This window comes from Lagopus muta, chromosome 6 (assembly GCF_023343835.1).
Source record: "Lagopus muta isolate bLagMut1 chromosome 6, bLagMut1 primary, whole genome shotgun sequence".
NCBI lineage: Eukaryota > Metazoa > Chordata > Aves > Galliformes > Phasianidae > Lagopus > Lagopus muta.
In genome coordinates, this window is record NC_064438.1 from 21,819,539 (window position 1) to 21,844,627 (window position 25,089).

Consider the following 25,089-nt stretch of genomic DNA (forward strand, 5'->3'; position numbering starts at 1 on the left):
TTCCACTTCACTCTCTCTGCACTATCCAGTACCTGTGCTCCAGAGACCCATGACCCCTCCTTGCTCACGGTACCCAAGGCCCATGAAGGAGGTGAGTGTAGCGGGGCCCGTGTTCACCCACTGTGCAGTCACAGCTTCACAGAAAGACCATTCAGCCTTCCCTCGTTTCTGGGTTGCCTCAGCTGCTGTGATTTCACCACGTTTAAATGAGGAGACAGAGGGGTACTCTTGTCAGATAGCCTTCTTGCTGTTTATTTCTGCCTAGGAAACAGCGGCAGGATCCCGGTGTGACGTTATTCTACCCACCGAGAACAAAGAAGCAGCGCTGCGAGCCCGCCGCGGGCAGCGGTCGCTGCACAGAAGTGAGAACAATGCAATGGCAGCGGTCAGCAGCCCGGCACCTCGCTGTCACCGCAGCGCTGTAATCGCTGGGGCAAAGCAGGCGCTGAGCGGGGCTTAGATGGGAACAATGCGGCAGCGCTGCTGACGCGCAGGGCTGGCCGGGGCAGCGGAACGGCCTGTTCGGGCAACTTGGCTTTTTTTGGCTTCACCTGGCAGAGAGCCGCAGCGAGATGAACGGCCTTAAGTGTCGAAGCGCTCGGGACGCTATCTGATGAACCCCGAAAAAGCCCAGTTATGGGCAGCCCCTCAGGTCAGGTGCGGGACACTCGGACGGGCCGCCTGGGGGCGGTGGGTCCCGCCCCGAGAGCTGGCTGAATGCAACCGCCGGCTCCGCCCCTGGTCGGGTCGGCAGCTCAGGGTAGAGCGGCGGAGGGAGCGAGCGGAGCGCCGAGTGCAGCGGGAAGGTAGATAGGTAGGTGCGGGGCGGTCCGCGAGGAAGGGGTCGAGGCTGCTGCGCGGGGATCCCGCTCCCGCGTGGGGCTCGGCTCCCTCGCGTTCGGCGGGTGGAAGTGCGGGGCTGGGTCGAGGCGCCGGGGACTGCGCTGGGGCTTTCCGCTGTACGGGGCCGTTGACGCCGGGCTGTACGGGGCCGTTGACGCCGGGCTCTGCGAGGCCGCCTCGCATCGCGGCCGGCCGGGGCAGGCGGCGTCCCCGGGGCTGTGCCCGGCTCATCCCGGGCTGCGGGCGGCCTCACGGCACGGCGCCGGTGGAGCTGTGCTACAAATGGGGCAGGGGCCACGAGGTGGAGGTGAGCCCGGGGGATCCTACTGCGCCCCAAAAGCCGTGTCTGGAGCACGGCGGTGTTCCGCGGTCCGGCGTGCGGCTCTGTGGGGCCGTCCTTGCTGGAAAAGACAGCTTCAGGAGGCTGAGAGCGCCCGGCTGTGCCCGGTGGGAGTGGGCAGCCCCGCCGCCCTCAGCGGCGTTCCATCCTGATTGATTCCTGCGAGCTGGGTGAGATGCGGCTGTGGCAGTCGTAGCTCTGCTGCGATACCGCCGTGGGGATGTGGTACCGGTCCAGCCTGCTCTGCCGTCTTTTTTCCTTTTTTCTTCCAAGCTAATGTTGAAGGGCAGGATTCTGAGTGGTGCCTGGATTTCAGCAGCTGGATGGACGTTGGCTGTGAATTGCCACGCAGTGTGACTGCTAACCAGTCTGTTGATACACGGATAAGGGCTTGCTACTGCCCAGATGTGCCGTCTCTGCTCCACAGCACAGGATCTCTGCTGCATGTGTTTGTTTTAACATCAAATCGACCACTCAGTATTTAAAAAAAAAAAAAAAAAAAAAAAGCCCGGGAATCTAAATGTTGGCTTCAGTACATCCATAAACTGCATATAGCTCGTTCAGGATGAAGTGTTCCCATGGCTTGGACCAGCTCTAGTGTTTCCATCCTGTGCGTGAGATTGGAGCTCAAAATTTGTTCTTGAGAAAATCCCTCTATTGCGTAGCACTGGGCTCACGCCTCTGCTCTGGTGCTTGCTGGCTGGCTGAGAGAAGTGCAGAGCAGAGGCATTTGGCCAGAGCCTCGCTGTGTGAAAGTCTGTCAGTGTACTTCAGGGTCCCTTTGCAATGGCACTGCTCTGAAGACCAGGGGAGAAGCATCTGGTGAGAACCACCTCTGGTGCACAGCATTTGCTCACTTCTTACTTGCAAGCAACAGAAATAGAGCAGGGCACAACATCATTACTTGGAGAAAGCCCCCCCACAGGCAATCTCTGTCCTACCCCATCTAAGTTCCTCCCTTAAGAGGATTTAGCAGCTTTAGTGATGCAGCTCATCTGGACTTCCTTCATTCCTGCTGTCTGTCCCAGTACTAAAATAGAGACAGGTGTAGCATGACCTGCAGCTGTGAGCTGGTGTGGGAGATACTCGAGCAGGGCTCCATACAAGTTTCCTGCTCCTGTTACCTGAGCCACTCCTGCCTTCAGGCCCCCCATTAAGTGTGAGGGATCTTAATATGAAATTCTTCATCTGGCTGTAGCTGAGGAAAGGTTTTATCCCTCTCATGTATCTCCCTGTCCTTGCATCATACTAATAAGTCTGCAGGAGGTCATCTAGGGCAACAGGTGTTCATTTAATAGATGTTCAATTTAGAAAGGCACGTATGGAAGCTTCACAGATCTAGTACTCACAGGCCTGAAGGCACTTCCCATCCCAAGTAGTAGCTGTGTTTTTTGCTGGGAGTACCACAGCAGGAAGCATTCAGCAGAGGTAAAGGGAGCTACTGCAGCGTGGACCTTGAGCACTAATAGGTCAGGATCCGTTACAGGAAGTCCAAAGCAATATTGTAAGGTGGACCATGCCCCATGCCATATCGGGTAGTCAGTATTTGTCTGGTTGAATGGTGCTTGAGGCATATGGTGGCCACTTTCTTCCTTATCTCCTACTTGCTGGTGAGCGGGAAGTGACACTGGTTCCCTGCTCACCTGGTCCAACAGCACTCAAACTGTGACTGAATGCCTTGGAGAGATGGAGGAGGCAGCAGTGCTTCCCCTTGGGCCTGTGCAGCAAGTGGGGACCGCAGCCTTAGTTACTCCCGTCTTTCTCTGTGTGAAAAAAATCAGCGTGCATCAGAATTAACTGCCTAAACTTCACCTTTCTAACACAGATGCACCACATCTGCACCTCCTTCTCCTAGCTCCCTGACTTCATTTGTCTGTGAGTGTAGTGGTAACGCTGTGGGGTCTAGAGTCCTTACATATGGAAGAGACTGTTTCTTGGCAAGGCAGAAAAATAACACAAGACGTGAGGCTGGCAGTTCTGGATGAGCAGTCAGCTGTGGCAGAGCCTGTTTGTTGCTCGGCTGTTTGCTCTGCTGAAAGCTCCTCTGATTATGAGGACTGAGGTAGTTAATGGCTGACTTGCACATTGACAGGGTGATAAGTGAAGCACCAGGAACTGCGTGCTGGAAATTGCTGAAATCATTGCTTGCACGCTGACAGATTCAGAACCAGCTGATATCCTGGAAGACAGATGAGGCATGACTGTGGGCAGTTCTGCAAAAGGGACTGCTCTGTGTGTGATAGCAGAAAAAGGGAATAAAACTCAAGCCTGTTAAGATGGATGGGGACCAGAGCATGCAGGTGGGGTCTTGTCCCTGTACCCAAGTAAGACCCCTCAAACGCAGCAGAACCAGGAATGCCAGGCAGCTTGGGGCTCATCCAGGGTAAATACAGGGGAGCAAAGTGAAGGAAAACAGGTTTTCTCCTGTGAGAAAAGGCACACGTGCGGGCTGCCTGGTTCTAGTTCTTTTCTCTCCTTGGTGGAGCTCCAGAACTGGGACACTGCCAAAGAAAAGCAGTGCATGTACTCAATTTTTGACACTTGCTATGGAGGTAAATGGCCTGCCTGTCTTTAAGGAGCTCGGCAGCTTCGCTGTGCCATCAGGAGTGTTGTAAGTTGGCGAAGGACTATTGGCATTTGCTAAGGATGTTGCTAGTCTAGTTTCTCCACAGCACAGCCTTGAATAGACAGGTGTGTTACAAAGAGCTTTTGCAGCAAAGCTGTTGCCTGGCAGTAAGCTTTATCCCTTCCAGTGTGATGGTAATCCTGTGGCAATGTATACTGGAGAAATACTAACTAGAAAGAGCTACATACATTAGGATATCCAGCAGCCCAGAAATTTGAAGCTATATAGTGCAGAGTTCCCCTTTGTAGGCAAAAATAATTGCACTGGAGTCAAAAAGTATAAGCAGAGGTAGGGCTGAGAGGTGAGAGCTGGAGCCACACACTCCTTCCCACAGTGGAGTCACTGTCCTTGTTCCCATGGCCACCTGCCAGTGCCCCACTGGGTGGCTGGGAAAAGATTAATTATATAGAGGAGCTGGCCTGTGGTGATTTGCATGGCTGGGCACTGACATGCTGTAAAGCAGTTCTACCTGTTGGGAGTGAAGGAGCCTGTTTGCCAGGGCTGCTCCAGAGAAGGGCTTCATGGTCATTGGATGTGCCTGTGTTGTCTAATAGCACAAAGGCTGCTGCTGCCATCCTACAATATACAGATATGTAAACCCTAGGCACCTGGAGTTGGCTTGTCTGCTGTGATGGATGATTAGCAATTTGGTCGGGAATCAGTTCTGAAACAGAACTTAATTAGAACAACTCCTCTGCTGCATAAAATGGCTGCATGCTGGCTTTCGCACACTCAGGTTAGATCTTTCCAGAGGCGTTTCTGTAGCTTTCTTAGCATTTCTAGGTTGCTAGGTGCTCTACAGCAAAAATATCCACATTGGAGAATGTCTTACTCCTTTTCTGCCTTTTTTTTTCCTTTCCAATTTCTCCTTGGTCCTGCAACTGACTTAGCACTGTTTGGAAAATGAGGTCTATGCCATATGTGTGAACAGCAGTTAAAGAGGAGGGTTGTGTTCATTGTTGTTAATATCAAGCGTGTGTTGGGACTTTGGTCCCACATGCCTGTGGTTGAACTGTATCATGTGAACTGATCTGCTCATCCTCTTCCTGCTTGTAATTGAGCCACTTGTAGACTCTTTACACAAAAGGATGCCGTTCTGGCAATGGGTCTGAAGCATGTCTTTTGCCAGCATGTCACAATTGGAGCATCCTTTTGACTGCTGTGGAGCTGGTCATGTGTCAGCATGCACTAAGTCACTGGGATGAGTCAAGTCCTGGGTGGATTCACTGGAATGGCCTCAGCTTCCTAGTGCAGGCTTTAGCAAGTAAACTGCCTCCTGTCCCCTTGCTGCTCTTCTGCTGCTTTTGATCATGGAGTGAAGCTTCCTAACTGAGCATGAACCCAGAATGCTGAGCTGGGCTTGGGTTGAGGGACCTGCAGTTCAGCAGGGCTCCACCCCCCACTGCTGTTGCCTTGACTTAAGCACTGACCAAGCAGAAGTAGCAACTGTTGCACAGCATCTTCCTTGTGCTTGAGGAAACAGGGCTCAAATGGCAGGCAGCAATTCTAATTCTGCTCATTCCCGACATTTCTGTGGGGAAAAAAAAAACAATGGGAGAGAAAAGGGCTGCCTTGATATTCCCAACAAGATTGAGTTCTTCTTTGCATTTAGGTCCCTTTCTTTCACAGGTTTTCTAAAGACTCAGTAACTGAAGAGTCAATTCCTCTGAGTTGTGCAGTAAATCTGTGTGTTCTCTTAGGAATCTCTTTTAATTAGGGAAGATTTCTGCTCCAAGGCAGTTGTGCAGAGCTTGATGTTTGCAAAGCACGGTGTGGAGCAGCAACAAGGTTTCCTATAGCACAACTGTGGGGCCTGAGGTCCTGCTGCTGAAGGTTCACAGGAGTTTCTGTTTGCTGAAAGGGGCATCAAGCCAGCTGCTGCCTTGACACAAGAGGCTATTTCAAGTGGAGGCTATTTTGTGGAATGGCACAAGCAGCATTAATGCCCTCAGAGGCTGCACTGATGTCACAGTTCTGCTTGTGGTCTCAGAGGATGGTTCTGCATCCCTTTCCAGTGCTGGGCATGCTAGTTGGGTTATCAGTGCTGTGATGGTGGTTTAGACTTGATGCTGTTGCAAAACAGTGAGTTCCTGCTACATATCAGCTCCAGGCAGATGGAAAGCTTCTTACAAACCCAGTTGTCAGCTTCTACCAAGAGCTAGTGGAGTGTATACAACTAGATGGCTGTGCATCCGGCGTTGTCCCACAGGAGCCTGAACAGCTGCTCTCTGTCACTACGGGGTGTTAGCTGTCTGGGGAAACAGCCACTGAGGTGGTGTGTGAGCTGATCTGGGCGACCCTGTTTGCAGGGGCAGTCATGGGGCCTCTTGCCTGCTGCCTGATCTGATGCCAGCATCTCTCTGGAGAGCACTGTCACCCAAGTTCTGCTCTTGTGGTGGACTGTCCTCCTGCTGGGAGAAGGAGAAAGACCACTGGTTGCAGTTTGATGTCATCAGTAAGTCTGTCTTGATAGATACTGCAGAACTAATGGGAAGTAGAGATGTCTTCCCCTGTGGCAGAATGCTAAGTCACAGCTTGAACCGGTGATTGAGCACCTGGTAGGAAGGCAGGGCCAACCCAGGGGCACTCAACTGCATGCAGGATCCACCAGGATCTACCCCTTCCCAGACCTCATTTAAGGGTTGGCAGTGGAAATCCCTCCCTACTTGAGGTCTTCTAGAGGTAAACAGCTCTTTTCCTTCATTTCTACTTAGTGGCTGCTGCATTTGGGCTCATTTGCTATAGCCAAAGACTTTGTCACCTCACTATTGCAGTACTTTCCATCCCATTATAGCATTACTTCCCCTAAAGCCCACTCCCTGAAGGGAGTGCAACATGGTGGGGCGGAGAAAAGGATTATAAACAAATGTCTGCAGCTCTATTAAAAAGTAATGATAACCTGCATCATAGTCTGCTGATTAAAGATGAAACAGAGCTCTGCTTTTTTTTTTTTTTTTTTTAATTTTCCTTTGGTCCTTCAAAAAGTGGAGCATTTATTTCTGCATTAAACTAAAAAAGACAGAACTGCTTTTTTCCATCCTTCTTCTAACTTTGCTCCATCAAACAGTCTTCCAAAGTCTTTGTGCTCTAAATTTAGGAGACCCTTTCAGGGAAGCATTGAGGCCCCTGGCCTGCTGGGGTTCTGGCTGGACTCAGCTTGTTTTCCAGACGGCTGGAGGCAGTGCCATGCGTGGATCCCCGAGGACAGGGGGAAGCCCCTCCTTTTCCCGGAACAGACCCAACTCTCGAAGTCTTGCTGTCTGTTTTAACTGCCAAATTCCTGGGGAACGTATCCCATATGTCTGTTCCTCTTGGCTTCAAGCAGCTCTGTCCACAGCCTATGCATGTGATGCTTCTTAGGGTGGATCGATTTTTATTTCTTTCTGTTTGGAGGGCTGATTCTAACTGCGGGCAGCAAGTCTGAAACTGAGCAATGTCTCACACAGCTTGGTGAAGTCTGCCACCATCACCTGTCCTGTAGCACAGCTACCAGCTGGGAGCACAACTATGTGCACCCAGGTGTATGGTGCCTCAGCTGCCAAAGCTTTCTGCCACAGCAAAACCGAAAGTCCTGCAACCTCTCCTCCAGCTGGCTGAGCCTCACACCTTTATCTTCCAGCTTTGTCTGCTGATATTCCTTCCTGTGGCATTGTGCTTCATGCGGGGCTAAGTCAGGAATGAAGCTACTCCACTGCAGCTTCTGCAACAGCTTATGCTGTTTTTTTTGCTGCTTACGGTGCTGCTCTCTGTTGTAAAAATCTTTATTTTACTGCTTTATTCCTCCCTGTAGGAGTGAGGATTAGAATCTATAAAGGTTGAGGGTAGAAGTGCTGGGCAGTGCTACAATACCCTTGGAGATGTTGCAGCAGCTCTTCCTGGGACTGGCTACTCCAGAAACTGACTCAGAGCTGCCACAGTGGTGGGATCTGCAAAGGGTCTGGCTATTGTGACACAGGTATTATTGAGGGGGAGGGGAAAATGTGGTTGCAGGTGGGTTTTTCTGTTTAGAAGGGAACCACTCAAAACATCTGTGCTCTAAACTCTTGTACTTCAGGGCTTTTCTTGCCTTCTGCCCTCTCTGGACCTTTGTTTTGGAGGGAAGGACGGAGGTGTTTGGGCCAAGAGGGGCCACTCCAACTTGAGCTGCCTATAAATAGTACTGCTTTTCTCTCTTCATTCATGCCTGCTGGTAGTGCTGGGCAGCCCATGCTCAGGATGTTGTGAAATGTCTGTCCACGTGATGACAGTGCCATCTAAGCACAGGCAGGCCACCCCCAGCGGCTGCAGTGTCCCATCCGTTTGACCTCAGGCAGCCCAACAGAGGAAAGCTTCACCCCAGGCAGCTGCAGTGAGCACAGAGGCTGTGGCGATGCTTTTTTTTTTTTTCTTGTGAATGCTTCCAATTGATTTTGGAGATCCCTGGCTGAGCCACACCTGTTAACTTGTTAGATTGGCATTGTTAAAGCCATCCATCTGTGGTCTGTGCTGCAGTCACACATACCAGTGCCAAAATGGCAGCATGGCAGCAGGGTGGCTCAGTAGCTGTAGGCATGCAAGCAGCTGGTAAATGATGAGGATGCTGCAATTAGCAAATGGTCCATTTGGCAAAAACAAGATTCTTGACATCGTAAATAGTAAGGAGCTTCTTTCTGGGAACTAACCAACAGGGGCATCCCTTTGTGAGCTGAGACACTTCCTTGTGTCAGTACACTTGTGCTGCATTCCAGTCGTGCTGGACCTGCAGCAGTACTCCAGCTCTGCTTGGTCTGAAGGGTTAAAACCTTGGGTTCTTGGGATCAGTGCCTCGCTGTCAGCAAAGAATCTGATACAGAGCATGTGATATGATTACACTAATAACCCGTCTCATCTCTTGTTGGAGAAAGCTGACTTAATTCTGAAGCTTCACAGCCATTCAGGAGGATGGGCCAGAGGAATTCTGCTTTGTTAGGTGTTTATTTGTTGTTCTTCCTTTCTGCCACTTCAAGATCACATGGATGGGCCCTAAGGGGAGAAGGTTTTTGGAGAGTCCTGGAGTCAGAAGATACCTCAGCTCTTTGGAGAGCTGGTCATGCCCAGCAGCATGGGACCTGAGCTCTTTGGCAGCAGTTGGCTGTCCTGGCAGGGTGTCCATGTGCCTCCAGGGACTGCAGTGTGAGGGAATGCTCATCCTCCCACGCTCCCCTGGCTTCAGTTGAGGGCTGGGTTGCTGGAAAGCCCAATGTTGCTGGGGAGGGCAGAGGGTGAGCACAGCTGAGGTTAGCTGTTTTCCTGCTGGGGGTACGCTGCTTTTCTCAGTCTCATCCACTGCTCTGTGCAGAAGCCTGCAGTGCTGGGCTGTGAGGTGGGAGGAGCTGGTGTGTGTTTGCTTCAGTACCAACTAAGCCACTCAGCTGAAAAAAACTTCACATTTGTAAAGTGAATTTCTGTACCTTTCCTACTATTCCTTCTAATTCCTGGAAGGAATCGCAGGAAATGGGAAACCTTAGTTCCCAGTTGTGGTAGATACCTGTAAATTCTCAGAAATGTGTTTGGCACGGGTGTGCTGAGTTTAAACACGCTGTAGTTATCTGCTCTAACATCTGAGAAAATGGAAGTAACTGAGAACCGGTTTGTTTTGAAAGGGAACTTAACAGTAGAAAGTCCTTGACCTTGACTTCTTGCATCGTATGTAGGAGGAGGCAAAGATATAATCAGTCATATTACTGATGGCTCCTAGTGCAGGGACAGGGAAGCTCTGTCTCTTAGCTAGATAAAAGCTCAGGTGAAGGTTTTCTCCTCGCCCACGGAAGTGCCTGGAGTTCTGGTGGCCTCACTGAGTTGGAGTGGCAGAGGTCTCAGGAAGGTATTTCCTAAGCTACGCTGTCATGGAAGGGGTTGTGCAGCCTCAGACGAGCTCTGCTGACCTCTGGGAAAGCTGTGTACATTACATGAGAAGCTTGGGAACCTGCACTGTGCTTGTATGGTGATTTCCAGGCTGGTGGGCCTGATGCCAATGGCAAATGCTTGGTGGGCCCTTTGGCTTTGTTCCTTCCTGGGGAGCTGGTGCAGGCGTTTGTTGCAGAGATGCTGTTTACAGTATAACAGTTCCAAGTGGGTGGGGGGAGGTAGGACGGGGAAACGGGGGAACCAAAGCTGAGTTGATCTCTGTTCTGGAGCCATTAAATAGCCTGTGTAGTCAAGTGACAGAGCTGCCTGACCAGTTTTCTGAAATGTGTGTATTCGCTGTGATGTGACCTGCAATGCTTGTAGTCAGCACAGAGACCCTTCTGGACCCTACCTGCAGTCCTTGCTACACAAATAGCAATCTAGTAAGTGGTAATCAAGAAGCAAAACAAACAAAAACAAACAAACAAAATATTTTGGCTTTTTCTTCTGTCTGTCATTTCTGGTAAGGTTGTTTGTGGAGGTCAGGGGAGTTGGCAGGGGAAGAACCAAAAGATGTCTGGAACAGATTCTGGGATTTTGTTTTTTCCTTTTTTTTTTTTTTTTTTTTTTTTGGCAAGTTTGTATCTTTGGTCTTGCTGAATGGAAAGATTTGCTTAAATTGGAGAAATGGAGTGTCTTGCAAATATTGTCGTGCTGGGCAAGCATGTGTGCATAGACTGAAAATAGCAAAGAACTTTCTGTTTCCAAGTTTTAGGGAATGAAGCCATACTTAAATGTTGGCTGACTGAAGTGGGAGGTGCAGGTGTTCTTAAAATCTGGTTGCATCTCTTTCAAATACGCAGAAAGGATCATGGATACTTGTGAAACCTGCTTTACTCTCTGGTACCAAAATGCGTGTTGGTTTCTTTGTAAGTGTGACGGTGGCTTATAAATATCGGATCACTTCCTTTCACACATCAGAATCACGTCTCTAAAATATATATTTCCGTTTTGCAAAATGCACCAGGGGTTTTCTGTTGAAAAACATGCTGAAAGACCTCTGTGACCACAGATAGTCTTCAGGGTGCTTTCTAATCTCTCATCCCACTGGGTTATATATTGGTCAGATTATTGCACTTAAAGTATGCCTACTCCAGAAATGAAACTGAAAAGCTTCATGTCTTATCAGGTGCAATGGGAACAAATCTATTTCAGTGCTGTAAGCTGATAAAAATTAATTGCTCAGAAATCTGGTCTTGTCACTGGTATCGACTGCCGTCCCTGCTTGCTGTGGTCTGTCCCTCTTGCTCCAGGGCAGCAAGCACAGCTGAGCCTCTGGTGTGCAGATGACTGGCAGACACTTGTGCTAGGGTGTCACCATACCTGTCCCATACCCTGAACAAGCAGCAGCAGTTTGTCTGTGTGCTGCCCTTTATAGGCTGACGGAGCCATGCTGCTGTTTGTGTTGAACCCCTGTTGCAATTTCCTCTAGCTTAAGGACGATGGTTTCTACTTAAGGAGCAGCTATATCTAGAGCAGATGTAATAACTGATAAGACTCTTGCGCTTATTTTCCCCCCATAACCATTTTCTCCCCACTGTTTTCCATTTCAAAAGGTTATATTATGCAAACATTTTAAATTTTTTTTCCTAACTTGCCCTGACACTTTATTAGAAGCTATAGCTGACTCAGTGTCACTACCATAGACATTTATCTGTTCCACCAGAAGTGACCTATTTGGGAGTGCAACCTTCCAGGTCCAGGTTGTCCCTCCAATCTTTCTGCTGGAACTCAACAAGAGATTCTGTTTGGAAAGTCTGCACTGTGAACACAACCATGTTTATGCTCTCAAGGTCACTACACAGTTGGTATTATCTCAGCGGAGCTTGAAGAAAAGCTCATTGAATTCAGACCTGAGCATTTCATTGGCTCGGTGGTTGTTTGCTTGCTGGAGACAAGCTGTAAGTCCCAGGTGTACTGTAAGTCCAAGGCCTTTGAATTGTAATGTCAACAAGATGAACTCCCTTGGGTATTCTTTGTGTGTTACCGGATCTCTGCCTTAGGGCAGTGCTGTACTTGGCTAGAAGAGGCTCAGCAACTCTGCCTTTGTTCATTATCTGGCACTACTGTGCCAAGCTGTCAAGTTTCTCAACCAGATGACCATGAGGCTGCTTGATTGCCAAGTGTTTGTTCTTCACCTGCACGGAAAGTCAAACATTCCCATTAGTTGGGCTCTGTGGGTGAGGGCTCCTCCCATGCTGTGGGAGGTCATGGCATTTAGAGCTGCCCTGCTGTTGGTCCTGCTGCATGCAGATGTCTGTAGGAGCACAAATGACCATTCTGTGAGTGTTCTCTCATCCTCTCTGGCTTCTGCAAAACTCTGCCCTGATTTACAACAAGGGCAGTGATGCACTGGAACAGGTTTACCAGAGAGATGCTGGATGCCCCATCCCTGGAAATATTCGAGGTCAGATTGGTCCAGACTCTGAGCAACCTGATCTAGCTGTAGGTGTCTCTGTTCATTGAAGGGGAGTTGAACTAGATGGCCTTTAAAGGGCCCTTCCAACTCAAATAATTCTATGGTTTGTGACTTCTCTGGCTTCTGCAATAGGGAATTCTGGAAATGTAACTGTGCTTCCTCCTTCAGAATGGCCTTACTTCATGCCAATTAGTTCCCAGGTAAGTGACTTCATGCAGTCAGCAGCCTACTGCTCCCCCGCCTTGGCACAGGTACTTTTGTGGATTAGGGGGAGCAGTTCTGCCACCTGAGCATGCCAGTGGGAACTCAGTTTCTTCCAGTAATCTCAGCTGCTGCAGCAGGCGTAAGTTGCAAAGCACCATGAGCACTGAATATGCTGCAGAACTGAGACAGTGGTGGCTGCTGTACCTGTGTTTCTGTGAAGAACAAAGCTTTTCCTTCAGTGAAGAGCAGAAACAAGCTGACCTACTCTGCTTGTGTTAGGATTATTCCTGCTTGCTTCTCACTTTTACCACACCAGCAAATGAGCCCCTTATTTGGAGCGAGCAGGATCCTAGCAGCTGAGGTGTGTGAGCTGCAAGAGCAGCGCTGCAGCTGCAGCAGACTGTGCTCTCACCACAGGGATGCACTGCACTGGCACGTACCAGTCAGCCCGAGCCAAGCGTCATAAACTCCAGTGAGCACCAAGCACGCAGTGCTGGCTAGGTGGGGGCAGTGCAGAGTCTAGTTTGACGCAGCAGAATTGCAATTAAAAATTAACTTTGCCTTCCCCCACCTCGACTGATGTGGTGATAACACCTGTGTGTACCTGCTCCCAGCACAGCCACTCTTGTGGAACAAGAGGATGATGCTCCTCTGCTGCTGCTCCTTCCACATGTCCTGGGCTTGTCCTTGTGCTTTGCACATTGGCTCTGCTGTAATCACTATGAGCTTGAAAGCTGGAGATGGTGCTGGGGTAGGGAGCCATCTCTGGTGCTGTGTGGCTTGGTCAGGCTCCTCTTATGTCTTGCCTGCTGGAAACCCAAAGTCCTAGCCCAGGAATACCTTCTCCCAGATCCTGGGGCACAGCCCTGCTAGTTGGATTCAGCCACACCAACACTAACCAGGTCATGTATGCAACTGAGATGTTACTGCAGTAGTGAGCTGCTGGACAGGTATGAATAGCCCTGCGTATCATCACAGAATAGGGAAGGAGAGGCAGGGAGATACTCTGCTGTGGAAATCAACTGTACGGTCTTCTATGAAGTGCTCTGCAGAGCTGGCATTACTCTCAAGGGTGACATGGAAAATCAGAGGCGTGTGGGTGGAAATGTTGAAAAGACCGCGTGGGACTGCTTAGTGAAGGATGGGTGTGGGGAAAATATGTAAAAAGAACCTGAGTGATGAAAGCAATTAGGGTGGAGAGGAAAAGGAGAAAACAATGCATAACTGTGAACAAACAGTGGAATTAGAAAGTTGAGAGCTTCATTTATTAAACCTTTGCACGCATTGCTGCAGGATGTTGGGGCTGGAAAGTTAGGCAGCTGCCAGAGGCGAGCAGTCAGCTCTTCAGTGGCAAGAGCAAGAACAAGGGCTGTGCTGTGCATGCCATGGGTCCTGCCTGATTCTGGGCTCAGCAATCCGGCTAGATGGAGAAACACATTTCACAGCCTGTGGGTATGCCTGGTTGTGGTACATCCAAACTTACCTTCCCATCTTGACTTCCACTGAGCTGCTACTTACACGGTGTTGCTTGTGTTGTGACTGCTTGTGCAGTCTTACAAGGTAGGATCCTGAGGAATTTAATTAATTTAATGAACAGAAGCAAAGTTTTATTAAGGATAACATGAGAATTGGAAAACATATTATATTTCAGGATGTGGAACCCGTAGTTATGGTAAAAGCTCAGGGAAAAGCTCTAAAGACTTGGTTTACTTTTGGCTTGAAAACTGTACTTTGAATTGTTTCTTTATTGCTGGGAGCTATGAAGGAGGTGTATCTCCCTGTGGCAAGGGTGACATGTAGTGCTGTAATGTGCAGTTAGTTTTTTGGTTTCTAATAAAATATTAAAACTAGAATGCCTTAAACAGCTGGGAATAGAGGGCCCTGAAAGCAGATCTTTTACTCTGTCACCTCAGGCACAGCTTCTTCCACAGGAGCTCTTTTCAGCTTGTTTGACAATGTAATTACCTTAGGTAACTATTGTAATGATCCTAATAGCTCAGCAAGTCTGTTTTCCCAACTAATCAAAATAGCAGGGGGCAGAGTCAGAGATAAGCAGCACGTGGCTACTCTCTGCTGGGAGCAAGCACTGGGAATTGCTCGTTGGGCTGGAGAAACAGGGATTGCACCTAGGTTGGGGCACCTGGTAAGAAGGTCGATGGCTTGTGTGAGATCTATCTGGCTTATTGCATGGCTAGGTCAAAAGGTAGAAGAGCTCTTGTATCCCTCACAGCAGGTGTCCATCATTGCCTCGGGACCTGGCTGCCTAAATGTTGAGGAGGCTGCCTAAAATGGTAGAGGAGGATGCCCACTGCTTGGTGGCAGACTAGCCCGTTGTAACAAGGCCTGCATACCAGTTTAGCTCCAGAATTAACCTAAATATTTAATAAGATTAAGCAAAAGCCTTTAATTGAAACAAAAGAGTGCACTAGGTTCCTGTGACCCTTGGTACACCCAGGCTGGCAGCTGGAAGCACTGCTGACCGTGCTTCCCACTGGGCCTGGTTCTTCCCAGCAAGACTAGTGCCTCAGCTCGTCCTGCTCTTCCTCTGACTGTTGCTGCTTACCACAGCAGCGTGGGCTGTCTGAAGCAAGGAGCTTGCCAAAGCAGATTTTAAGGAACTTAAGAGCTCCATTCCCTCTGCAGGAAGTTGTAGCTGTTCAGGGACAGGAAGGAGAAACAGGAAAGCTGACTTTTGAGGTGTTCCCCCCCAGCTGTCTCCATGTGTCAGTCAGCTGTGCTGCTTCCCCAGAAGAACTCCAGTCCCAATGATGGTCTGCTGGCCTTGTCAGTAATTTCTGAGCTCTTTGCTGTCAGACAAGTGAGAACTTGTAGTTTGCAGTTATACAGACCTATTTACTCCTGAAGTCCTGTAATGCAAAAACCTGATAAGGACCCACTGCTGATATGCTTCCAAATTCTCAGTGCTGAGTGCAGTCTTGCCTATCTTTTCTCATGCAGGGTTACATAGGCTCTAGCCATGGTAAGTAAGATGGAATACAGTCAGATATGTCCTTTGTATGGCAAAGAGCTGTACTGCAGTTCCATTCTTCCCCTCTCTGTCGTCTACTAGCCACTCCACAAACTACAGCTTGTGTGGCTGGTAGCAACAGACTAACAGCAGCATCCCAATCCATCATCCCATTCTGCCTTGTACTTCTGAGGTTGTCTATGGAAATGGGCACTTGCTGAAATTTTACATGTCTTGCAATTGCGGCAGAATTTGCAGTACATGAGTAACTTGCTGGTATGCAGTAGACTTGCTGGTTCTCAAGTGTTGCTGAGCCATCCAGTGCAGAGATGCACACAAGAAGCTTGATTTCATGCTGCCTTACAGGTTGACCCAGTGTTCCCTCATTTGCTCAGGGGTCACAAAGAGATGAGAGTTTTCAGAGGGAACAGGACCTGTTCTTGTGGGCTCTGTCTTCAGATAAGTGCATCACTTTGCTCCATCTGGACTAGCAGCTACAGTTGGTGTTGTGGCTGATGCTGTTAACACAAACTCTGTGCAAATAGTGATGGAATTAGTGTATATGTGACTAAATCCCTTCTGGAACATCTGATAGCTCTGTCAGCTCCGGGAGGTCTTTGCAGCAGCTGTATTTGTAATGATGATGTTGTCCTGTCTTGCTGCTCTCAAGGACAGCTCAGGATGTCTGTCCAATGCATGCTTTTGGTGTGCCTTCTGTGAGACCTACTGTGTGATGCAGAGCTCTGCATGGGGTGAGGGTGTTGTCCAATCTGCCCGGAGGACCTGATGCTAACAGCCACTCATTCTTCTGCTTTTCCTGTAGATCCTGTAAGTGAGAGAAGATGGGGTCTGGCTGCCTGAAAGTCACCAAGTACTTCCTGTTCCTCTTCAATCTCCTGTTCCTTGTAAGTATTGCGGGTGTCTGCGGAGTAAGTAGGAACTAAAATTAGCTGGAAATATGGTTTTTTTTCTGGATGCTGGTCCAGTGTGTTCATTAAATGACACAGATTTTGGAAGAGAGAATGGAACTCCTGAAGCTGAAGCACATTGGAGCTGCTGACTCCAAGTATGGCTAGGTGCTCTGCTCCTGGTCCACACTTACTGCCTCCAGTGCACACATCTACTTTTCTGCAATGGGAATGGAAAGCCAGAGTTATGAGGTTTTGCTGGATGGAGAGGCGTGGTAGCTTCTTTCTCTGCTACATCTAGAGCAGCAGCAAAGCTGCCCCTGAGCAGCAAAGCTACAAAACCTGCCAAGTAGCAGCACTGCCCTCATAAATAGGTCAGGCGGGACTTCAAAGAACAACTCTAATTTTGTTTCAGTCTCAAGGGCTGGTTCTGGTTTTTAACAAGGTGAATTAGTCCAAGTCCCCTGTTTGAAAAGGAATTGGAAGGTAGGGGGAGTCTGGGGAGGGCTTGGCTGGGGAAAAGAAGCAGGCCTCTGGATAGTTACTCTCCAGCACGTGCCTCAGCAAAAGGTAATCCAGTCTGAGCTCTTTTTTTTTTCTTTTCTTTTTTTTTCTGTCAAATGGGGGCTAGAAGGGGGCACGCTCTCACATGCATCCTATTGCGAAACTTAGATACTGTGTGTTGTGTGAGCAAAGGGCCAGTGATGGCAGTGTTGGTGCCCTCCTGGTGTGGAGTATTGCTGTGCTGAAGGAGGTGGCTTCTACTTTCCATGTACCAACAAGAGAATAGCTTGTCTGATACTGTTACCCTTTGTGTAGCATGTTAGGGAAGGGCCAAGCTGGGAGGTGGAGGTGGGAAAGAAGGCAGGATAAGGGGAACACTGCTTTCTGGTCTGTCCCTAAATGCAGCTTCTCTCTCTGTTCCTGCATGGCTGTGCTATGCTACAGGTGCTGTCTTTCCCCTAGGGCTGCCCCATGGAAAGGGGGCATTTGAAGCTGATCTGTCCTGCAGTGGAGCTTACTGCTTCTCTGGAGCTAAGATTTTGAGCTGTTTCAGCTGATGGCAGGCTTTTTGCATGTGCCTGATGTTGAGAAAAGCGGTATCCGTTACTATCTGGCTGCCATAGGAAGTAGTTGACCCAAGAAGCTTTTTCCTGTTACAGTTGTTCAGGGTGTGAATGGGGGATGTCCAAGCTTATACAATGTAGATGTTTCTAGATCAGCTTTAGTCCAGTAGAAAAATTGCTGCAGCACTGCTGTGAGCTTCCAGCACAGAGAGGTTCTGCAACCCTCGTGCTGGCTGCACTGGGTGCTGAGCTCAGTTATGGAGAGTGCCTGGCTCTGAGCTCAAGAAATTCCTACTGTTCCCTTGCCCTCTGAAGCTTGTGCTGCTGGCCAGCCAGAGCCCACAGTGGTGGCTGGGAGCTGGGCAGCTCTCCTAGCTGGCTCGTGCTCCACAAGCTGTCAGCTCACAGGGACTGTTCTTTTATTCCATAGATTTACACTTGATTGCAAAAGACTCTCATGCTGCTTCAGTGTGGATGTTAATGCTGAAGATAGAGCTTTGTCCTCTGGAAAGATACTGAGCTGAGCCTTTGTGGTTACACTGTGAAGGCCAGCCCTCTGCCAGCAGTGTTCTTCAGCCTGACTTGGAGCTGATGAATTTAGCCTTTAGAGACCCTGGTGCCACCTTCAGAAGTTAGTTGTTGAAATAGCTTTTCTCTACAATTTGAGGACTGTAAGGAGGTCCTTTGTTCTAGCTGAAGTAGTTCAGGGACTTGGTGTATTGCAGCTTGGAGCCTTGTTTCGGGGGAAGGTTTGACCTGCTTTAATTAAAGGGAAAAGGATTGTTTGAACTGCTTTCCTACATGTCTCAGAAGTTGCCAAAACATAAGTTTAGGGTATAAGCTTAGTTTCTCTAGTTAAAACTTTACACATCTCTTCCTTGGATAGCAGGCATAGGCTACAGCAGGTGCTTCTCCTTAAAGGGAAAACAGTTCTCCCAAACACCTCCGTAAATGGAACAGACTGCAACTTGAAACAAGGCCTCTAGTTATCAGTTGTGATACTTCTCAGAACTTAGGGCTTGATTGGGTCCAGTGACAGCAGAGTTCTTCCATAACCCTCTTCATTGAGTTGTGCTATGGAAAACTGCCAGAGCTGCCTTCAGGGGGCTGCATCTTCCTTGCTTGGGTTTGGATGTGGATCTTGCTGAGATCTGGGGTACATCCTCATTGCTGGGGTGAGGGAGAGGCATCCATGCTCTGCTTCAGGGCTGTAGGGCAGCAGAGAAGAGGAATTTAACTCTGTGGGCATCATCAGGTGTGATTCCTATGTGCAGAGACTGAAGCCAATGGCGAAAGCTGTGTATGGAAACTCCTGCAGACATTGAGCAGAGATACCCGCCCACTAGGATATAACAATAGGGTTGTAAACGGAGCAGTATTTTTTTCCTTGTGGTTTCTTTTCTCACTGCCGTCCCCCTTTTAGTGTTTTCAGCAGCAGCTCCTGGCAAACACATGAGCTGTGGACAAGAGCAAAGCTCCGAGTGAAAACAGGCCTTGGGTAGTCAGAGTACCTCATAACAAATAACTTCCCAGGAACTCAGTTCAGCAGGAGTTCTGTGTTTTGTCAGTGGCAGCAAAACCGAGGTGACAACTCGGGGTCAGTGAGCCAAAAGAGATGTCACACAAAGCCTAGTTTGCATCTTTGTTCAAGACAAATATTTTATTAAGACTGGCTTAAATGTGAGACTGCCTCAAACTGTAAATTCAGCAGTTCCTGTGAATACAAAGTTTAAGAGGAATTTTTAGGAGCCTCCAGCTGTTGTATATTCAAGGGGCTTTCATTTCCAGTTTGACCAACAGATCCAGTGCTCCTGTGCAGCACGCTGGGATGTGATACAAAGATTCTTGTTACTATCATCTTGTTGGGTTTTGTTTTGTTTTTACTGAGAAACAACAGCAGTGTGCTTTCTACAGCTGAGATGCCGTTCTTCATTGGTCTTCAGATATTGGGAACTTGCTTGGTGACTTTCTAGTTTAACTCCCAGAGCTGTGTTGTTCCTCTGCCAAGCCAGGAAGCTTGCAAGCAGCTTATTTCAGAGTGTTGTTTTATCTTTGCTCAGAAAGGCATCTTTGTGTGAAGAGCTGAAGCACAGTGTAAACTTTGGAAATGTCTTGACAATGCCTTGCCATATGGCCCTCTGCCAGCTTGCTTCAGGTGATGGTTTGACGTTTCCATGGTCTATCTGAACACTCTATAATGAAGCACAGAATTGCCACCTCTCTTCAGTCCTGTTGATTTATTCAGTACTTTGCTTCATCCTCTGCTGAAATTCTGCTGGTGTAAGAACTACTGCCTGCAGCTCATATCCTTTGGAGGCACGTCACTTGCCTTTATCCTTCCCTTGCTCCTTTACAGTATTTTAGAACTTTCACCACTCTGCAACTTTGAATTGTCCGTGCTGCACAAGTTTTGGCTTCCTATAAATCCAGCAAACTCACAGGCTTCTTAGCATAGTGGCTTCATTGTGGTACAGTGGTGTTACAATCCTGATTTTGGGAGTTGGAGTGATCTCAATGTACAGTAATACCTAGAGGTTGAAACAGAATATGCTTTTTTTTTCTCTCCTTCAAAACAAGGTGAGAAATCTGTATGTTTCTGGCCTTCTTGATTTAGGATCTGGACACTGCTGAGTACTCACAGGGACATATTGCTCTGCTAATCCTTCCCCTAGATAAAACTGGTGAGGCACAGGCTGCGACTGATGTTTCGTAACAGTTGGTGGGAAGATGTGTTGGCTGGAGTATTGAGGGGTTAGGGTGTTCCGGCGTAACATAGGGTCACAAGACAAAATGCCTGAGCCTGGCTCTGGAAGAAGGAAAGCCCTCTGCTCATGGGAACCTGCATGCAAAGGGAATGCTACTGGTTTTGTGTGTTTGTGGGCTGAAGCCATAACATCGTAGCAGAGCCTGACAAGCCCAAGATGTCCTTCCTGGGGAGGTTCCAGCTGACAGCTATGTAATCCTTGGCAGCTGGCTTGCAGTCTGGTCCCTTACAGTCAGTTTCTCTGTTCAAAAATTCTTTTAAATCACATGCTAGATGCTCTTGTGCTCCCTCAGATCTTCAGAGAAGCTGTGCACTTCCTCGTGCAAGATTCTAGCAGCATCTTCTCATCAGACTGTTTTGAACCTTCCTCTGATATGATGTGAAGGTCTGCCAAACAGAACTTGGGGCTCCTGTGCAGTTGGCTGAAGCTCTCTTCCTGGAGTCATGCTAATCCTGTTTATGTTGGGAGGAGTACCATGGGGGAGATGGGTGGGAACAGCAAAAGAATAGTTGTTTTTCCTCTGGAAATATGAATAAGGGTTACTGCCTCTTATAGCTGGCTTATTAGTTTATACAAATATTTGTTTTGTTCTTTCAGATTCTGGGTGCTGTGATCCTGGGTTTTGGAATATGGATTTTGGCCGACAAAACCAGCTTCATTTCAGTTCTGCGTAAGACCATGTTTCTTCTTCATCTTTCTCTTTTTTAATTGACTCTGGTCTGGGGCTCTGTGTTTTAGTGGTTTAGTTTGGGGATGGCAATGCTTTTTAGCAGGCTTCGTGACCTGAGCAACATGGTTTATGGCAAGATGAACCTCTAGTAAGAACAGGGTGAAAAGGAGCATGCCTCAAGACATGGTGTTTCTGCTAGTCTCGTGGATTGCAACACTGGGGTCAGACTGTGTAAGACTATTGACTCTTCACCCAGCTACCCAAATGCTTCATCTTAAACCTAAGGACTAGTATTTCATCCTATTCTCTCTACATGCTGTATTGTCACAACAGCTTTGGCTCTGACAAACTGCTTCCTTTGTGCCTTTTCTTAGCGGGGGCTTCTAACAAGTTGTGTTATTCATTGTCACTACATCCAGAATTGCTGCTTATGTCACCAGTGTCAGATGCTGTAGTGAAAATTGGATGCTAGATAAATGCTGCTTGTAGCTCCATCTTGTTTGCCCAAGGAATGGACGGCAATGGCATTTGTAGCTCTGTTCCCAGTTACACCAATCCTTTATCTCCCAACTCCTGCTCCCAAGTCGCTGCTTTTTAGCAGTGCTTTTGAAAGATGCTGGGCGGAGAGAACACCCCCACTATGGCCAGTACACACAGACACTGCAGACTGCTCTGTTTATTGTGCTGTGGCATCTGGCTAACACTGCACCATTAAAAGGGCGAGAAGCCTAGTAAAGGGTGGTGGTAAGTAATGTGTGAGCATGAGCAGAAACACACTGAATACAGATAGCTGAAAAGGGGCTTACCAAGGCCTGGCTACTTGCATCATCTGTCAGGGTCTGAGATGTGATCAGTGCCAGTTGTGCAGCAGCTACTCCCCCAGGCTTAAGGTTGTCACCGCCACTGTGAATGTTCCAAGTCCCTTGGTCTGCCTCTTTTTCTTCCCGTTTTACCCAGAATAACAAAGTGTGTGAAGATTTTACTTCCTTCCTGGCAATTTCTAGTCTCAGCTCTTTCTCCCTGCTCCTCGCTTCCTTTCTCATGCCTGCCCCTCTCTTCCTCTGCTTTAGTAACCCATTGGAGGAGCTCTGCACAGCAGGGCATTGCAGCCTGCTGCCAAGGGGCCTCTTGTGCTTGCCTGGCAGCTGGCCCAGCGCAGGGGAAAACATGGAGTGACAGTGAGCAGAGCAGGGCTTGCCCAGCCAGCAGGGCCACGTTTCTGAGACAAGGCGTATTGCAGATGAGAGGTGTGAGCATGGCCTCTGCCTATCTACTGCTCTGGCTTCTCTGAAGGATTTTGCAGCTGGAAATGGCTTTTTCTTATAGTGAGAAACTGACTAAGCAAGAATATTAGCCTGGACTCAGTTATTGTCTCTTTTTAACCTATTTCTGGAAGAGCTCAGGGAATTCTCCTGTTTCTTGGGACTTCTTTCTAGGAAACTGAATGCTGAGCTCTAGAAATATTAATTGCATGAATCACTGGACATTATTCTGCACTATCCAACTATAAACACAGGTTTACAGATTTCTGTTAATGATCAATTTGGTTTTTGGTTGCTATTTCCAGACTCTTTGAACTTTTATGCCATGATGCATGCCTTTCTCTAGTCTTATTCAGCAAGAAATAGTACTGTGACCAATTCAGATATAAGGGCTTTTTTCTTCTGTTGCTTAAAGTATCAGATGCTGAGAGGACTGACAGCACCAGCATGTCTGAAATAACATTACCTAGGCTTGAATGAAAAGCTGTTGAAAATAAAGAAAATGCAGTTGTTCCAGACAACAGTGGGTGGTAGCTGCTAGAAGGATGTGCAAAAGTAGCTAATTTAATGTAGCAGAAATGCTAAGTCATGTCCTGAACCAGTTATTGAGCACCTGCTGGGAAGGCAGGGCCAACCCAGGGAAGCTCAGGTGTATGCAATGCATACAGGATCCAGCCCTTCCCAGATCTCATTTAGGGGTTAGCAGTGGAAGTGAGGGTATCTCTTGCTGAAGATCCCTGCCCACCTGAGGTCTCCCAAAGGCAAGCAGATCGCTTTCTTCATTTCTGTGTTTGCAGCTGTTGCATTTGGGATTGTTCTCATTTGTTGTAGCCAAAGACTTTGCCATTGTGCTATTATTGTGGTACTTTCTATCCCATTATAGCATTACATTTGGGCACAATCCCTGTTTTGATCCTGGAATTAGCATCTATTTGCAGGAGTCATAGATGAGTATTGAAACGGTGTGTGCAATGAGTGCAGTTGTTTGGAGTGACCTTTAGTCCTCCAGGCTTTGAGATAATACAGACCTGCAGGTTGTCTTCAGTGGTATTCCCTCATCAGAAGACCCAGAAGTAGTCTTCTGTCCCATATTTGACATGCTTCCATGTGTTGCTCTTGTAGAAGATAGCAGACTTATGTGGATATGGAGTCAATTCTCCAAATGGTGATGGCAGTTGTCGTATTTGTCAGTAGCTAATTTGTTCCTTCTCTTGGCCTCTGCAGAGACCTCATCTCCCTCTGTGAGGACTGGCGCATACATCCTGGTCGGTGTTGGGTCTCTCACTATGCTGATGGGATTCCTGGGCTGTCTTGGAGCAGTCAATGAAATCCGATGTCTCTTGGGTCTGGTGAGAGAATTCATCTGGTCTTTTAGATTACCCTTTGATACCTCTCCAGCAAAATATATTTTGGATTGTATTCTGAGATTCAAGTCTCCTTGGGCACAATACTTCTGCCAGGTCAACTCAGATCTTATTCTTTATCTGCATACTTTATATTCCCTGGTCAGCATGCTGCAACCAGTGGTTTATCTATGTAAAATTTTCTGTTAAATGGCACAAAACTACCTTCATAAACCTCCACCTGCTGATATACTACTGCTTATTCAGAGCACGTGTATATAGGAAACCAGTTATGGCCACATCATTTGTTTTGGCACCAGGAAAGTCTCAACACCAATTTGCTGCGGGTGGAGAGAGTTCAACCAGTTGAGGTCAAACAGGCTGTAACAGTGCTGGGGGTGGGAGAGGGAATCCTGGCTGGAGTGACACATGCAGATGATGTTCATAAACTGTCTTCTTCCTGTTAGCCTAACAAGACAAGTGCTGAAGTGTGCTGAGTCAATAAGTTGTAGCTGCTGTTGGTACTTGCAGAGGCTTGTACTTAAGCCTTTCACTGTGAAGAGTATTTTTGATAGCTGAGCTTGTCTGCAGGCAAAGATGTTGGCTAGATGTGACTTTTTCTGTAAATGAAGTCTCACTGAAAGTTTTGCTCTTATGTGCAGACTTTATGAAAACTGATAATGGTAATGTCTTCTCTCTTTGTTTCCAGTACTTTACCTGCCTCATGCTGATTCTCATAACTCAGGTGGCTGCAGGACTGGTCATCTATTTCCAGCAAGAAGAAGTGAGTGTTACTGTCTGTGTTTGTTTTCCCTAGGCTTACCTTGGGGGAACAGAAGACACCTAAAAATGGTCTTCAACTTGGATATACAATTGGCAAGCACAACTGAATTGTCTTTTCTTCCACACCAGCACTGTAGCTGCTGTACAGCTTGTTTCTCCTGTATCTGCCAGGCTTGGTAGCCTTACTTTCTCAAGGATTAGGAAACTGTTTAGTATATAGGCTTTATTTCTCGTTGTGGGAGAAGTGAAGAGCAATTCTTGAAAAGCTTTTTGACCATACTTCCTCTTGATCCTGCTCTAGGCTACTATTTGTGAGTGTAGTAATAGCAGTAATTATCACACTGTCATCACAGCTGCCATATTGGATTACCAGTCCAACCTTCTTAACTCTGTGTCATCATGTTCCATCCTTTAAACTCTTAAGAACTTGCATATAAAGCTCTTCTTGGAAGAGCTGCCTTTCTTTCCCAAGAGCAATCCCTAGTATCTGACAGTTCCTGTGCTATCACTGGAGCTTAAAGCCAAGTGGTTTAACAATTTGAAGAGGGCCTCTCTTGTCAGGAATGGAATTTCACAGCGTATGCACAGAGTTGTGAGTCTCCAGAATTTAAAGGGAATAATTTCTCTGAGCTATGTCAGTGCATTGCAGCATCCTGTCCTGGCTATAGGTTTCCTGGCCTGCACAGTGCTCGGTTAGACCTTTTAACCAATTGCCACCTCAGATGAGAGGTACGTTCACATAGTGGGAACAAGTTAAAACTGTGTTGTCCCTGCTGGCTCCTGTGTTGGCATGAAGGTTTCTAGTACCAGATATGGGTAACCCTGTCCTTTGCCGTATAACCACATATCCATACCACTGCAGCACTGTGCTTGCTTCTCCTAAGCCAGTCTTTCTGCTGGTGTTTACAAAAGTAGGTGGTTGAGGAAGTTGGCGGTGAAGTTGGGAAGGTGGGAGGTGCCTGCCCT

The 25,089-nt window shown here is 47.9% G+C and overlaps 1 protein-coding gene across 2 annotated transcripts in view; it reads left to right on the forward strand.

Annotated features, from left to right (window-relative positions):
• The first annotated feature begins 640 nt into the window (after positions 1-640).
• Positions 641-25,089, forward strand: part of CD82 (CD82 molecule) — a 34,019-nt gene continuing 9,570 nt past the window's right edge. The window contains exons 1-5 of one of the 2 annotated variants that reach the window (XM_048948992.1): positions 641-814; positions 16,149-16,230; positions 20,663-20,735; positions 23,222-23,346; positions 24,050-24,124. In XM_048948992.1, the coding sequence (XP_048804949.1) occupies positions 16,168-16,230; positions 20,663-20,735; positions 23,222-23,346; positions 24,050-24,124 (336 nt within the window). In that variant the 5' untranslated portion in view covers positions 641-814; positions 16,149-16,167. The remainder of the gene's footprint in view (positions 815-16,148; positions 16,231-20,662; positions 20,736-23,221; positions 23,347-24,049; positions 24,125-25,089) is intronic. The other variant, XM_048948993.1, reaches the window with a different exon arrangement.